The 16,961-nt window shown below is 45.0% G+C and overlaps 1 protein-coding gene across 1 annotated transcript; it reads right to left on the bottom strand.

Moving 5' to 3' along the window:
• Nucleotides 1-3,744: 3,744 nt before the first annotated feature.
• LOC123641472 lies at nucleotides 3,745-15,741 on the bottom strand. Its single transcript, XM_045556663.1, is given in 5 exon segments — nucleotides 3,745-3,882; nucleotides 3,884-4,255; nucleotides 4,257-4,334; nucleotides 4,337-4,388; nucleotides 15,644-15,741. Coding segments are annotated over 5 exon segments (738 nt in total).
• Between the last annotated feature and the right edge of the window lie 1,220 nt (nucleotides 15,742-16,961).

Genomic DNA, 16,961 nt, shown 5'->3' with positions numbered 1-16,961 from the left:
AATGTATAGGGCTTTAGCACTGTCTCTACCACCCCTTCCTTTTAGGAGTTAGCCTCTTTTTATAATTGGCAAGTAAAAATTGTGTCTATACATATGGTATAAAACATGATGTTTTGACATGCATATACATTGTGGAATGGCTAAATCAAGCTATTTAACATATGCATTACCGCACATACTTTTTTTGTGTGTGTGATGCAAACATGCACAATCTATTCTCTTTGCAGTTTTCATGTATACAATATATTGTTATTAACTATGAGAGTTAGCTTTTAAAAAAAAGTCTAGTGATTCTTTCTAAAGACCGAGGACTTGTGTACCTTGGAGATCATGGTCTCCTTATATCCCTGAAGGTTTAAAAACCAGGTGCTTTGATCATTTCTTTACTCCCCAGAGAGTAGGAGAAACCTTTTCTGACACAGCACTCTGGTGTCCTGGCTCAGAAGTCAGCCTCGGGAGTCCAGCGAGCCTGAGAGTGCTGGGCTGGCCTCTCACATCCTTGGAGGCGGTTCTGATAGTCTGAGAAGTGGCTCCCACTGTCAGCCTACTGCCGAACTTCACTCATAGCCCTCTTTTCCCTCTACGATCCTCTGGGGAAGGGAGGAGATGGCAAAGACCCTCCCCGGGGAGGTTTCTGAAGGGTCCCGTCCAGGAAAATGGAAAGCACTGGAGGGCAGTGTGTCGGTTTGCTTGTGTTTGCATGTCGCATGTGGTTTTGAAGCATTTTCATAAGTTAGCCAAATATCTGCAGTAATGGATAGGATCACAGTAAGATTTTGTTTGTCTGGTGTTTGAAGCTGTCAAGTCTTTACTTTCTTATTATTCCACCCCACCCACCCACGTCAGCCAGCTCAGACCCCCTCTGCCAAGGGTATGCAGAGATGTCATGAAAAGTGTGAGAACTCCCCACGTTATCTTTTGGGTTCATCCGGCTCTCCCTGACAATTTTGGTGCCAGCTGCCTCCAGGAACATGACTCTTTCAGTCTCTTATTTCTCTCCCTGGGTCAGACCTCTGTAAATCCTTCACACTGGGCTGTGCCTTGCAGGCAGCCTTTGGGAGGCAGTTGTCACAGCTCGGCAGCAGGAAGGGGCAGACAGGGAGCTAACAGCACAGCAGCTGGGATTTCAGCAACGGCAGGAAGTCCTGTAGTTGGCATCAGGCGAGTCTACCAGCGAAAAGCATGAAGCTGGTCACAGGCCCAGGTTCAGGGGAAGGACTGTAGTCCCCGAGGAGTCTTATTCTAGAAGGACTGAGTTCTGGGGCACGTGACAGAAGTGGGGACTCACATGGTGCAGGGCGAAGAACATAGCCAGTTCCAACAGCCCAGGTGGGCATTTGCTGTCTCATCCATGGCCCACTTTTTTCAGAACTGGGGCTTAATGTCGGAGTCTTAGAAGCAACAAGGGTAACTCAATGCTGAGCGACAGAAAATTAAAGTTGAGCTACAGAAATTTCTCTAGCTAAAGTCAGGCATACTGGACACTCTTCTTCTAGGATTAACTCCCCACCTCACCCGGTTAGTACACCCTTCTTACAGTGACCTGCCTCATACCCCAACCCGCGGGCACAGCCACTACAGACTCGTCAGCTGTTTTGTGCAACATAACCCTTCTCCATGTCCCAGCTGATTGGCCCAAGGGTGACTTGTGACCCAAGATAGGCCAACCAGGGCCCTTTCCAGAGATGTTTAGATTTGGGGCCCAAGTCTTTGAGACCACTTCTCCCTGGTGGCCGTGGCAGACCCTGTCGATGCCCGACACATATGCCCTCATCACTGCCAGCCTCCTCAACGTGGGACATCCATTGGTTCTGACTTAATATGACAAATTCTCTGCACTACCTACTCACCAGTAGGATCTCCAAATAGTTAATGTGCCATTGATACTCTGACGTTCCTGCTTCTTTTCCACTTACATTTTGCCCTGTTAAAAGAATGATTGAGTCATTTTCTTCTCTGGGTTTCATGCGGCTTCCTTCAGAGCAGTCAGAAGGCTCCCACCTCACTGTGAAGCAAAAGGATTCCTTTCAGTGCCGCAGCGCCCTCCCCAGCCTCCCGGATCTTTTCTGCTATTCAGAGCTTCTGAGTGGCCCTTTTTATACCAGACAACTGAGCCAAACCCTGCTAATTTCAGTAAAATCCCCCTCAAGCTAGCAGTTAGGTGAACTTAGAGTGAGCTGTCTTTTTAAAGAAACAGATCGATTCTGATATAAAACCGTATTTAGCTATTTTTGTGCTATGCACTTACTTCATCTAGTAGATTGTAAACTTTTGGAGGGGAAGAAATGGGTGTTAAATATCTTTGTATCTCTTGGCTCAGTACCTCACACTTAGTAAACACTTAACAGTACAAGTTGGCTACTTAAATGAAGCATTCAGTCCCATTCCCCATGTTAGATATAAAATCAATGATCTAAGCATCACAAATTCAATAGATAATCCCACTAGGATACATTTAAGGTGCACTGGTATATATTAGGGTGGTTTTATGATGGACCCCAACATGAAGAAAACTCAGCAAAACTAATTGGCACTTTTCTTTTGTATATAATACACCCAACTGCTAAAAGCCCAGTTTTCAAATATGTGTCTTGTATAGGGAAAATCTGCCTTTTCCACCAAAAAGTATTTAACCCTTTGAGGGAATAGGGAAGTCTCACTAGCTATCTGCCCAAGGGAGTGGAGGGGACACTTTGAACAGTCAGGGGGTGTTTGTTCATTCTGGCCTGGGCCAGAGCTCAGTTAGAAAGCAGGGCTCATGGCACCCCTGAAACATGCACAGGGAGGAACCCATAGGGAGTGGGTACAGAGAGGTCCTCCTAGGGGACAGATCTGACAGCATGTGAGTAGGGACAGAGCAACCCCGTGAGCCCATGGAGAGAAGCAACAGCTCAAGGGGCAGTGTGGGCCCCAAAAGCCTGGGACACAGGGTTCTGCAGCCTCCCCACTTCTTGCTGCATGTGGACTCCCACCCACGGCAAGCCAGGCCTCCTACATGAAGTTCTCACGTGCCCTCAGACTTCCCATGTGGTGAGGGAGGGCAGCCCCCTCTCCGAGCAACGCAGGGATGGGGCACAGAAAGTCCTACCCTGTTGTGGGCAGAAAGAGACGTTAGAGAGCCCAGGGCAGAGAAAAACTATGTAGGGCTCTTCCACCTCGACTCTACTTCAGCCCCTGGGGCCTTGGGTGACATGAGGACACTTGGAGAGATGAACATGCAGAAGCATAGAGGCTGGGAGAAACCTGCTCCCCGTTGCCTCTCTGGACTTTAAGCCTTCCCAACTAAAACCCACATGGAGTAGGGTCCGCGGCTGGAGACATCCACGGTTCTAGCCTGCCCTGCGCCCACTCCTCCCTGATAACAGTACCCGGTGTTCCTCTGGGACCCACCCTTCCCCCACTCTCAGTCCTTGCGACCTCATACTCCTGCTGTAGGAGGGGCACACACGCCCCATCCCGGCCAAGCAGTAAGTTCCACCTCCTCGGCCACAGAACTGATTTAAGGGGAGGACATGTGACCCCAGCCCAACCAGTCAGCCTAGGGGAGATGGCCGGAGTAGAGGAAAGCGGTACCCTCGTCCCACGGGGTTAGCTCAGCAATTCCAGGTGGGGGTCCTTGTTGGGAGCTGGAGCCTCAGAATGAAACCAGCACAGAGGAGGTCAAGAGAAACGGCACAACCTTCGTTCAATCCATTACAGGAGCCAAGAAGTCCCCTATTCTAAAGCCGGGTTGATTTGGGTTTTTTAACGCTTGCAACTAATTGAACCCTCCAGATGAACACAACCGCTCAGGGCCCCCGCAACTAGAAAAGGGAACAAAAGGGAGGAACAAGCTCCACGCCACTGAGTCACATTACCATGGAGCCAACTTTGAAGGGCTCCACGTCCAGGCCTTTTCCCTTTTCTCCTTGGAGAGCGTTTGCCGCTCAGGCAATGCTCCCGGGAGCGGCTGCTGCAGATGCCAGCGCGGAGAGCACTCAGCTTCCCTCTGCACGTGCCGCCCCGCGTCACTGTCTGACAGCGGAGTGGGGGGTTCGCTGTGAGCGCACTTAAATACCTCCAGAGCCATTTTTAGACTTTTTATTCTATAGACCAGAAAATTGCTGAAATTAGGAGACATTTGAAGTGGTTTTCCTCAAGCCCGGAAAAAATTTTTTGCTGTTGCTATATTTAAAAGCCCAGCAGCAAGTTGTTTTGGCTTATGTCTTGTTGTTATGTAATAAACATGATGTTAAGCTTTGGAAGCCCTGAAGGCTTGGTTGGAAGGATGAAAACAGTGGCCCCACAATAATGGGTACCCCAGAGATGCTTCGTAGAGGGCAGGGAGGAGATAACATAGTTTTCTGTGAACGTTCAACTAACAACGTGTGTGGAGCAGATTTGAATGACTATGTAAATTCCCAGAGGAAACAGTAGGGAAAAAAAGAAGAAGGAAAAAGGAGGTTATGTATTAATGCAACGGAAAAATATAATCAACAGCCAAATGAAAGCTGTTTTTAATGAGACAAAGGGACCCAGGAGACGTGGACTGATCTGTTGCAGAAAGATCATAGTAGCTTATTTTGCTGTGTAACAAATTACCATAAACTTAGCTGCTTAAAACAATACAAGTTTATGATCACCGCTAGGAGCTCAGAGCAGTCCCTGGTGACAGCCAGCAGGAGAGCGGAGTAGAAGTGCAGGCCTGCTGTGGCTTCGTTCTCCCTCAGGGGCTGACATCAAGGTGTCAGCTGGGCTGGGGTCTCTTCTGAGGTGCAGGATCCTCTTCCAAGCTCACGTGGTTATCAGCAGAACACAGATGCTTTTGCTGTAGGTCTGGGGTTCCCGCTTTCCTGCTGGCTGTCACGGGGGATGTCTCTGAGCCCCCAGAGGCCTCTCACATTTCCTCGCTGTGTGGCTTTCTTACCACATATCTGTTAGCTCCTTCAAGGCCCCAGGAAAATCCCTCCCATGCTTCCAGTCTCTCTGTCCTCTAGATTCTCTTTTAAAGAGCTCTCCTGGTTAGGTCAGGCCCTCAGGAGACGGGATTGCCAGGGTGTGAACACCAGGGGGTAGGCATCTTGGGAGCCATCTTAGAATTCTCTTACTCTGATCACACTTTTGTACAAAAGCAGGGGACCCAAAATGTGTAATTTAAATACATTAGATTATGGACCGAATGTTTGTGTCCCCCTCTCCCCTGGCTCAATTCAAATGTTGAAGCCTTAACTCCCAGTGGGGTGATATTTGGAGGTAGGGCCTTTGGGAAGTAATTAGGTTTAGATGAGGTCATGAAGGTGGGGCCCCCACAGTGGAATTAGTGGCCTTATAAGAAGTGGAAGAGAGACCAGACTCTCTCTGTCAGGGGAGGACACAGTGGGAAGGTGGCCATCTGCAAGCCAGGAAGAGAGTCCTCACCAGGAACCAAATCTGCCAGCACCTTGATCTTGGACTCTCCAGCCCCAGAACTGTGAGAGAGAAATATTCTTTCTGCACTGCGCTTGACCTCAGAGCCAGGACTAGGCTGAGGTCAGTGAGGCACTAAGAGCACAAAATTTAAGAGGGAGCTCATTTGCACAACCCTGAGAGAGAGTGCCACCCGACATTATACACCCAACACCTCATCCTGGCCTTATCCTGCCCCTGGCACTTCCAGGCACAGAGAAAACAAAGATTTTTTTTTTTTAGTCACTTTCTTCCTCAAGGCACACACAGTTTAAGAGGTCAAAAACAGAGTACACCACTGGAACCCCAATTGCTGACTGCACAAGAGCACAAAATTTCCCCTAAAATGCACAGTTGAGTATAACTGAAAAGGTTAAGTGAACCCTTCTGACTCTTGATGATTTAAAGGTCTAGAGTCACTTATAACACTATTAAAATAAGATTTGATATTAATATAAACTTGATACTACATGTCATGGAATCACAACTCTAATGAAACCTTCACCTGTTGCTCCATCGAAATGTTTGTACAGTTTTCTCCTATTCCATGAGGAAGCCCACATTTCCCAAGCGTATCTTCACGCCACAAAGTAAGATATGCCTCTTCATCCTTCACTGACATTTTCTCTCTTTCTCTCTCTATTTGCCATTTTAATACCAGCCGGGGCACCTGTTAAAAGAATTTCATAAATTTCTTTTTGCCTTGACTTCCATTCAAAATACAGAGCCGAGCCACTCTCCAAACCTGACTCCCTCTCCCATGGTTGTCCAGAATTTCTCTTCGCTGGCTAACAGCTCTGTTCTGAGTGTCCTTGGGGTCTCATTGATCCTCTGGCACAAAGGCCAGCTAAACCCTGAGACTTCAGCCCAAAAGCAGAGCCTGGAAAACAAGACCACTACTAAGGCCTCTTACCCTGATCTTTTGGGTGAAAACTCCTCCACTCACTGTTCTTAGCCCACCCTGCTGAGTGGGAAAATGAGCCACATATGAACACAGTCTTGGGGCTGGAAGCCCTGCTATACCCTTGTTCAGGTTAAACTCCCTTAAGTAACTGAGAACAGACCTGCCTGAGTTAGGTCTCCTAGGTGTTTCTGTGTGCAGAGTGCTTAACCAGGAAGAATGTTAAACAGAGCACTGAGCTGATGGCAAATACGTGTGACCAATTCCCCAGCCTCAGACACACAAGAGACTTGATGGGTTGGACCCTGGGGCCCTGCATGTTGCCACAGCCTAGATCTGCATCTTCTAGAATTCTTTGCACAACAGCAGACCTATTGTGAAGGCTTTCCTTACACCCACCCCATGCCCTGAGCAAGTAAGATGTTTACTTCCAGTACTAGGAGGGGGAGGGTGCAGGCAGAAATGGAAGGAATGCTAACCATAACTAACCTAAGTCAGATTTCCAGCCTGCTCCACTAACAAAGCTCTGCTTTCACCCACAGGGACAAAGTAAACAGAAAGCTGAACCTTCGCATCTTGCTCTCAAGGTTAAAGTTCTGATTCAAGGTGTAGTCATTCCCCTTCTGTGCCTGGTGGCCCTTTGTTTCACTATGATGCTATTATTCATTCATCCCTTTGCATAGGTGGTTACTTAGTATAGACAAGAAGAACTTGAGACTGAGCCTCTATGGGCTGTCAAAACTTAAGGAAGCTAATAATTAATTTCTCCCAACCTCAGTTTCCTCATCTGAAAAAGTAGGGCAATTATACTTGGCTTTCAGGGTTGGTTTTATGTGTGCGCGCGCACATATGTGTGTGTGTGTGTGTGTGTGTGTGTGTGTGTGTGTGTGTGTGTGAATTATAAATGCTTGGAAACTACCACCTCCTTAAAAAAAGGTTACAACTGCTATTACTTCTGTCTACGCCTCTGTGTATGTATTGCTGATCTGTCTCCTCTGCTACACTGTGTGTTTGAGAGCAAGAATTATGTCTGTATTGCTACCAGCAATTATAGTGCCTGACAAAGAGGAGGTGCTCGATCAATGAGAAAGTTGAGCATCTGGACTTGAGCCAGGGGCAACAGCCACCAGGAAATAAGAGTCTACACACAATTACCTGTTCTACTTCCTGAATCAGTGGTTCTCAAATTCTTTGTATTCAGAACACATCTGAAGGGACTGGCACATTCAGGCAAGAGCGAATTGGCAATAATTGCAACTTTATCCTTACTACTGAAGAGCAGTGTCTCACAATGTCTACAAAAGCAACCATCACAGTCCCACCATTTACTGGGACGCCCTTCAGCCTTGTGGCTGGCTGGGTAGAATGCTTACTGCCCTGATTCCCCCCACTACCATACACAAGAAGAATTCTTACCTGTCTAATTAATCACCATATTTCTTGGTCACTAGCTTAACAACACACCTCTTACCTTCTCACAGCACTACAGTTTGTAGCGATGGTCCATGGTGTGTTGGCCTGCAGTGCAGGTCTCAGGCAGGCACTTCAACTTTGCCCTTGGAATTCTAGGATTTAGCCTCCAAAGTTTCTATTTGTCAACAATCCTGCAGGTCCTTGACATGTAGTCATTTGTAATTTCACTGAGATGTCATTTTTTAAAATTAGTTTATAACTAATACATACATGTCATCTGATAGAAGAATATATGGAGGAAAACTTATAGATGTCTTCCTTTATTTATAGCAGTCAGTGTAGGCCATATGATACTACAGTAACAAACATCCCCAAATCTCAGTGGCTTTGTAACCATAAATGTTCATGTCTTGTTCACACTAGAAGTTGGGCATGAATCTTCTATAGCTCTGCTTGTTATCATCTTCACTCCAGAACCCAAATGGGTGGAAGAACCCAAACTCTATCTGGAACATTGCCAGTCTCATGGCAGAAGGCGAAAGACAAGGCAAACGATGCTCTGACTTCTAACATTTTGTGCAGAAGAGACCAATATCACTTATTGGCCAAAGCAAGTCATTGCAGAGAGGGACACTGTGCAGCGAGAACCTGGAATGCTTGGTGAATGAGAATACCATCTCCCACCACCGCCTCCTGCAACTGCTTCTCTCCCAGAGGTAAGTGCTGTCAACAGTTCGAGGTGCGTCCTTTCAATTCTCTTTCCTAAGTATTTACCTACACATATACACAGGCACACACATAAATATGGACTATTGCACATATTTTTCTGCAACTTGTTCTGTTCACTTAACATGCCTTGGAGACCTTTCCACGCTGGGATATGTAAGTCTAACCTACTCTTTTGCATAACTCCATGGTATTTCACACCATAATATATTTAAATTCTTGGTGTACACTTTGGATCTTTTCAATATTTTTTGGTATTACAGATAATGCCATGATATTTATTCATATTCATGCACATGTCTTCATGCACATGTGTATTTCTGAATGATAGGTTTCTAGAAATAAGTTGTTAAAGTAGTGCATTACAATTTTTAAGAGATACTGCTAATTTGTGTTGAAAAATGCCTTCCTCAATGCACACAGCCATGAGTAATGCAAAAGTGCCTGATTTCTCAAATTCTCAACAACTCTTAATATTATCTAACTTTCCCTTTTCTATGAATCTGATAAATTATAAAAAGGTATTTCATTGTTTTAATGTATATAGTGCATTTCCTTGCTTACAGTTGAGTATTGCTCTTATATATTGGCTAATCTCACAATTTTTTCTTTTATGAATTGTCTGTTTCCACTCTTCACCCATTTTCTCGTGATTGTTTTATCCTTTTCTGTATTTTGTCTTTTTCCTTCAGATTTGAACGAACTATTTTATATATTTTCTCAATACTAATCCTTAGTCTGTATTACCATTTGTGAATACGAACATCTCTTGATTCTATGAGGAACCCATTCCTAAACACCAGACACTTAGCAAAAATACTTAAGTAGGGGCCTATTTTCTACCAATATAACACTGCCAACCAATTCCCTAAAACACAGGAAAATGTCAATATATGTAACGAGTTATTTTGTTCATAAGATGCATAAAACTTTGTTTTCTGATCACCAAACAGTTAGTATGACTTTTAACAGACATTTGCATGTGTGCAGGCATCAACAGCCCCACTCACATCTTGTTGTTGACACTTGGCAGTTTTCAAAACATCTGCATGTGATTCTGACATTCTTCTAATTACAACTGGAAAGTAACTGGAAAATTCCTACCCTCTCCCCCCCACATACTACTTTGTTTAAAATGTCATAATGAATTTGGAGGATGTACAAATAAAATTTTCTGTATAAACCTTGGCCCCAAAAAAATGTTGTATAAGAGAGATAGGAACATTCTATGAAGGCTGGGTGTTACAGATAAGAGGAGTTCTAGTGTGCAGAGATTACCTGGGGAGGCAGCTTGTGGGTTTACCTCTATTTGCTTCTGGTTTGGCCATTTTGTTTTTAATTTTGTTTGTGGTATCTTTTTGGATGCAAACTTTGGTACTTCATGTAATCGGATCTGTTATTTTGTTTAAGGTTTCTAGATTTGGAGTCTTGTTTTAGGAGACTGTCCTCATCTCAGAATTATTTTTAAAAATTCTCCTACACACATATACATATTTTAAAGTTGTTTAGCTCTTTAACCATAAGGAATTAATTGTTAGATAAGGTGTGAGATGGGGCGGCAGAGTCTACCTTTTCTCTGTCCAAAAACAAGTAGCATATCAACCCAACATCATTTATTGAATATTTCATCCTTTCTCTAACTGGTTTGAAATATACCATGTCTTATTCCATTTTGTGCTGCTGTAACAGAACACCTGAGACTAGGTAATCTATAAAGAACAGAAATTTATTGGCTCGTAGTTCTAGGGGCTGGGAAGTCTAAGATCAAGGCACCAGCATCTGGGGAGGGCCTTCTTGCTGCATCAGCACATGGCAGAAGGGCAAAAGTGCAAGAGAGGGAGGCCACTCCCACTAGCCCTTTTTTTAATGGCATTAATCCATTTGTGAGGGTGGAGCCCTCATGACCCAAACACCTCCCATTAGGCCCCACCTCCCCAAACTGTTGCATTGGGGACTAAGTTGCCAACATGTGAATTCTGGGAGATAATTCAAATCACAGCATACTGTAAATTAAATTCTCAGATTTTTAAGAAAATGTATTCAATTATATTAATATTAAGAAATTAAATTTTCTGGTGGAGCTAGTGCACAGAAATGCTGGTCTTAGGGAATATGAGATTAATTATCAGCATCCATGTATCAACACCGGCCTTCTATGTTCATTGTAAGTATTCTCATAAAGGTAAAATCTTTTTGTGTGCAACAAACTATTCTGATAACAAGACAACTGCTAATGGTGCGTGCCAAGGGATGTAGGAATGGGAAATACCATTCCAAATAACTGGAGCCCTGTAGTAACCAAATTATTAAAGATTTGAAGGGGTCATTTTAATTTTTCAGTTATCCTTAATGTGTTTCGCTTAGGGCCTTTGTAACTTTGATGATGTTTAAGAATTCTGGTACTCAGTAGTTCTGGGGTGAGTCCCCAGAAGCGTTCAGGTTCTACTATGTCATGAGCTTTCCGGGTCCCAGAGATTTCCCTGCAGCCAATACCACCTCGGCCCCACATGTTCTGTGACGGGGAAGGCTGCCCTCTCTACCTCCATTGCCTTCTCTTGCCATCAGTCACTCCTCATCCCACGGCAAGCTGACCACTCCCTGCCCACATGTCAGAAATGCCTCACATACAAAAGTCTAGTCGGAGAAGTTTGAAGATGTTGGGCTGGGGCTGGAGCGTTGGGGAAGTGTTCAAATGGTGGCTGACATGATATACGGCCACCACCTCTGAGCCCACCGTCTCCTCTGCACACACACATGCACACACAGACACACACACATGCTGGCACCTTTGTGTCTCAAGACAAATAGCTTCATCACCACCATGAAAGAAGGTTAGACGGCAGCATAAAATGCGGAGCAGCCTTGGCTGAGCAGACAGCACTGAATGCCATGTGCATAACGTGGAGAGTGGCGTGGCCAAGAAAGGGCCTCGGTGGCTGCCAGTCTGGGCTGGGGATCTCCTGGCCACGGGCCGCCCTCCAGCCATCAGTAGGTATTCTCAGTGTTTTAGAGGACTTCCCCTCTGGCGGGCTCCACCTCTGTGCCCCTGCCAGGGCTTCTCAAACTCCTCCTACTCAGCCACCCCCAGCACCCAGAAGCCTCTACACCTAACGCTGGAGAGAACATGAGGCACAGCCAGGCCCACCCCAAGCCCATGTGATCTTTCTCTGCTGTCTCCAGCTTTATCTTCAAAACATGCAAGGTTTGTGCTCTACATCATGTTTCCATGCTTGTTTTGATATAAAATATGTGTTTTCAGCTTCCTGCCTAACTCTCCCTCCCCGTCTTTGTGAGGTCTCAATATAAAATCCAACACTGAACCACGCTTCGTGGCACTCGTTACAACTGTAACCGATCCACGTTGGCCCAGTTATTTATCTGCTGTCTTTCCCACTACAGTGGAAGCTCCAGGAAGTCAGCAGCCATGCCAGTCTGGGTCCCTCCTGCATTCTCAGCGCCTCACCAGTGCCTGTCCCCAGCAGTGGCTTTTACCTTCATGGTTAGAGCTCTTTTATAAGAAGGCTGACATGGAAATTTCAGTCCTCATGCAGGTCATGTGACTGCACCTCCTCTCACGAGCAGAAAGGCCTGGGCCCATGGCCTCACAAAGGGGTTATTGTTCATAAAGCGTTCAGGTGAGAGATGCAATCCATCATTGCTCAAGGCTCAGCCCTATCACCACTCCTGGCACCCTCCCAGTGACAGGGAGACAGTGACATCACCTCTGACTGTATACAAAGGACACCCTATTCTTTAACCCTCTCTAAGGAGAATTACTCTTTTAGTTCATTTTTGCAGTGTTAGGTACATAATGTCATAACTCAGCGTTTCCCAGATTCAGTGCAAGAGCATAGATGACTTGGTAGGTATTTGATTTATAGAAGTTTTCTCAAGTCAGAGATGAAATTGAAGCATGTTTTGCTGAGGGTAGGAAAACAGCTCAATTTGGAAGAAAAGCTGATTTCTCAGGTAAGTAATTGTAAGTTAGATTGAGCTCCCTCACCTTTGCGTCTGATTTTCTCACCTCCTACACAGATTTTCAGTGAGAACTTTCATTCTTTTTTTTTTTTTGAGACAGAGTCTCGCTTTGTTGCCCGGGCTAGAGTGAGTGCCGTGGCATCAGCCTAGCTCACAGCAACCTCAAACTCCTGGGCTTAAGCGATCCTACTGCCTCAGCCTCCCGAGTAGCTGGGACTACAGGCATGTGCCACCATGCCCGGCTAATTTTTTCTATATATATTTTAGTTGGCCAGATAATTTATTTCTATTTTTAGTAGAGACGGGGTCTCACTCTTGCTCAGGCTGGTCTCGAACTCCTGAGCTCAAACGATCCACCCGCCTCGGCCTCCCAGAGTGCTAGGATTACAGGCATGAGCCACCACACCCGGCCTTGAACTCTCATTCTTATCATTTTTAATATCCACAGAGCACTACTCAGAAGATTTATTGGTTAAAAAAAATGCTAATTCCTCAAAACAGCGAAGTCCTGTTTCCAAGTTTCATGTAAAGATTGTGTTTAAACAAACTACAGTCAGAGCGTTTGAAAACAATGTTTAAGGAAAGAAGAAATCTGAATTGTGGAATAGTTATTATCATAACTGCTTGCGTTTATTGCATGTTTATTATGTGTCAGGTGTTAGGCTGAGTTATTTGCATGAATTAGCTCATTTAGTCCTTACAGCAAACATAATGAGATGGGGAAGATATTATTCCCATTTCATAAATGAGGAAACTGACACTTGCTCAAGAACATATGCCTTGTGGAGAGTGTAGTCAGAGCTCTGATGCTGATTTACATCATTCTGTAGTTCAGGCTCTTACAAATCGCTAATAAGCAATGGATATTTGTATTTGAGAAAGAAATAGACTTTCATCACTCCAAACGCAAGTGCCATTAACTTGTATTGCTCAATTCAGGGCCTAACAGACTTGTTTTAATCAACAAACTCATAAAGATCCTTTGTAAATGGCTCATTTGTTGACTCTTTTTTTTAGGTGATTTAAAAACGTGGGGTTCTCTTAAACATGTTAAGTGTTTCTCCTTCCATCCAACCCAATTAGAATCGGCTGTGGTCTGAATGTTTGTGTCCCCTGCAGATTCATATGTTGAAATCCTAATCCCCAAGGTGAGGGTATTAGGAGGTGGGGCTTTGGGAGGCAATTAAGTAGTAAGGGCAGAGCCCTCGGGGGTGGGATTAGTGCCCTCACAAGACTGCAGAGTTTCCTTACCCCTTCTGCCACGAGAAGACACCACAAGGGGACAGCTGTCTATGAACCAGGAAGAGGGCCCTCACCAGACACTGAATGTGCGGGCGCCTTGGTCTTGAACTTCCCAGTTTCCACAACTGTGAGAAATAAATTTCTGTTGTTTATGAGCCACCCAATCTATGGTATGTTGTTGTAGCAGATGGACTAAGAATCCAAGACATAAAATTTTCATATGTGAGTTTGGCCCCTTTCTAAATTCTGGCAAGACCTGAATGTCTGTTTGACCAGGCATCAGACAAACAGTTCTGACTAGCAGTGCTCTTTTGAACGGTGTGCCAACATTCCCAGTCCTGTTCTAGTTTTTTCTCTGATAGCAGCAGCCCCGGAGTTTCTTTCAGTCACTTGCATGGGTTGGAATTTTGTGGTTGTTTCATGTTGCATTTGTGGAGTTCTCGCTGAGGGCCTGCCTCAGAATAGGTACTCACTCAGTGCAACCCTTGCCCTGCCCCCCAGCCTGGCCCACAGTCATCTCCACTTTGAAAAGCATTTTAATTCCCTCCAGTTCAGCGTAAGAGGAGTGGGTTGCACACTGTCCAATTGGACTATCTAGCCAATGTCCTACTCCAAGTCAGGTGGGACTATATACAAATATTATCAATAGCTGATGTTAATTGGCGGCTTCTAGTCAGGCACTGTGCTGGGTTTTCTGCCTGCATTATCTTATTTCATTTTCACAGTTGCTCTTTTAGTCCCGTTTTTCAGAGGAGGAAACTGAGGCTCAGAGTGGTTCCCCCAGTCCCACAGCTGGCAGACTGAGATCTGGGGTGACGGCAGACATGACTGACGTCACGGTTTGAGCTTGTTATGCCTATTCCTTAGTGCCCTTCCAGTGAGTGCCAGGAAGTCGGGAGATAAGGGCTGGAGTAGTTCAAGAAGTTTCCGTGGAGGAAGTGGAAGTTGAGTTGGACATTGAGGATTGTATTGGAAAGACGAGGATTGCACTGGGGGGGCTGGGACAGAAAAACAAGCAGCGTGGGCTCCCTTGCTTTTGTTGTCTCCATAAAGCAGCAAAAAGGGGGAATTAGACCATTTTGTGGTTGGTGTTGCCAATTAATTTTAAATTCAGCACCTGCCTTGCCGTTGAGCTTAATCTTATTATAGCAGATCTCTTCACATTTCTTTTGTTTGTGCAGATTTTACCAGCAGGGGTTTTAAGTCAATCAAAGAGAGTCTGTGCTGAAACAAATTATTTTTGTGTGCATTAAAATAATTGGCCTAATTCTCTGAACTAACAAGTGAAACCTACCTAATTCCTATGTTAAAGGTAAAGAGTAATGCAGTATGGGAAGAAAAACATTCACCTAACTACCTCTCTTTTATTTCTAGGACATGGTATTGTGTTCAGGAAAATGAATTTATACTGTTTGGAGGAGCAGCTGAGATCAGCATATCTAGCTTGAACTTAGCATAGAGAAGTGTCCTTGACTCATGGCTTAATGCACGTAAGTGTGCAAAGTATTTTAATAATGCAGAGGTAACAGTCTGAGAAACAAATGTGAACTTAATTATTCCACACATGACATCGGGATATGCCACTATCTTTTTTTATTCCTCTTGTACTGTACTCTTGTACTGTCTCACTATGAAAGTACCTCTTATAAAATATTATTTCTGAAATATCTGGACTTTGTTTCTAAGTCGTTTAGTTTTCCCCAGGTTGTTGAATCTGTGCGCTTGTCTTTAAATCATTTACCTGTTTCATGGTTTCAATCCTCTTGTCTTTTGTTTTTTGCAGAAAGTAATTTTTTCAAAGCAATATTTCAATCCACGAAAGGGGAAAATGAGTTCACTTTTTTTTAGCATCTTCAAAAGAACTTTTTCTATTTTAGAGAAACCTGAAATCAAGTGACTTTCTCCTCGGTACAACTGGGCAACCCAGTCTCTGTGTCCCTTTATAGAAATAGGAGTCACTGGTGGTGGTCATGTAGATTGGGGGGGACCAGGCCAATCTTCAGCGCCAGCAGATGGCCCTGATTGGTCCAGCCCACGTTGGGTAATCCGACCTTCATGGTCACAGGGTTTGGTTCAGCGCAAAGCTTTGAGCTGCTGCTGGTTGCTCATGGGAAACGCATCTCCCTGTCGCATGGGAACGGTGGAGCGCATGCGCCTCACTGCAGCCAGTCCTCCTGCAATCGCCAGGACATTAGCCCTAGGAGCAAACATTTGTACGAAAGGGAAGAAAGGTAGAAAGAAATTGAGTCCTCCCATCATTGTAGCAATCAATGTAGTTAGTCCACTGTATCTCTGGACTCCCAGGTAGGCAATAAATCCCGTCTTGTTCATGAGTTTCAGTTGGACAGTTCTGTTATTTCCAGCCCAAAGCATTTTATCTGATATACCCAACTCCTGGGCAGTTGAGCTCACCACACAGTACCACTCCTCAAAATATTTCCCCCAGCCATCTGTGGTCTATCTACCCTCAGAGTGGTAGGTAATTCCCTTGCCTCTATCGACGGTATATTAGCTACGGCCCACGAGGCTGCTGCCACAGCAGAAACTTACTTTTAACTCATGCCTTAGGCTGAAGCAAGTGATCCCGGTTAGCAGATGGCTCTCTGCCATGTGGTTCTGCTGGTTTTCCAGACACTCAGGCTTTTTCCACCCTTTGGCTCCCTCATCCCCTGGGGCCTTGTTACCACCCTCATTAAGCTGCAGACAGGGAAGGAGGAGGAAGGGGCAGCCCTGATTCTTAAAATCTTTGGCCCAGAAATGGTACAAACCATAACCCCTCTCCTTTGGCTAAAACTCAGTCACATGGCTACATCTAACTGCAAAGGAGCCCAGGAGGAAAAAGTGGATTTTTGGTAACTGTTACTAGTTCACAGTCTTAGCTACAGACAGGATGCTTTAGAAGATTATTAAATTACATGGGAAAATATTAACAGAGCAGTGAGCATGTAGTATCCGCCCAAGCTTTCTCAAGGCCCATATCTATAAGTGCATGAGTTCTACCTCTTTCTGTTTCAGCTCTGGGGCAAGCCCTTGTTCTCTTCTGCTCCAGCCTCGTTCACCTTCTGGCACATTCCCGATGTTCCCAGCAAGCAAATACACTCCACCATGCACTGGTGAGCGATAAAGATTTTACTGAAGCTCTGGTGTGATTACAGAAATGTAATCAAATGCTTCCGCAGACATCTGTTCTTTCCTCCAAAGCTCTCTTCCTTGGCCAGCAGCCTCCCCTCACCTGTTACTCTTCTCGGGCTGAGCGCTTCCCTTCCAACATCAACAG

Source organism: Lemur catta, chromosome 1 (genome assembly GCF_020740605.2).
Source record: "Lemur catta isolate mLemCat1 chromosome 1, mLemCat1.pri, whole genome shotgun sequence".
In the NCBI taxonomy this organism is placed as follows: Eukaryota; Metazoa; Chordata; class Mammalia; order Primates; family Lemuridae; genus Lemur; species Lemur catta.
This window is presented reverse-complemented; position numbering and strand designations above follow the sequence as displayed.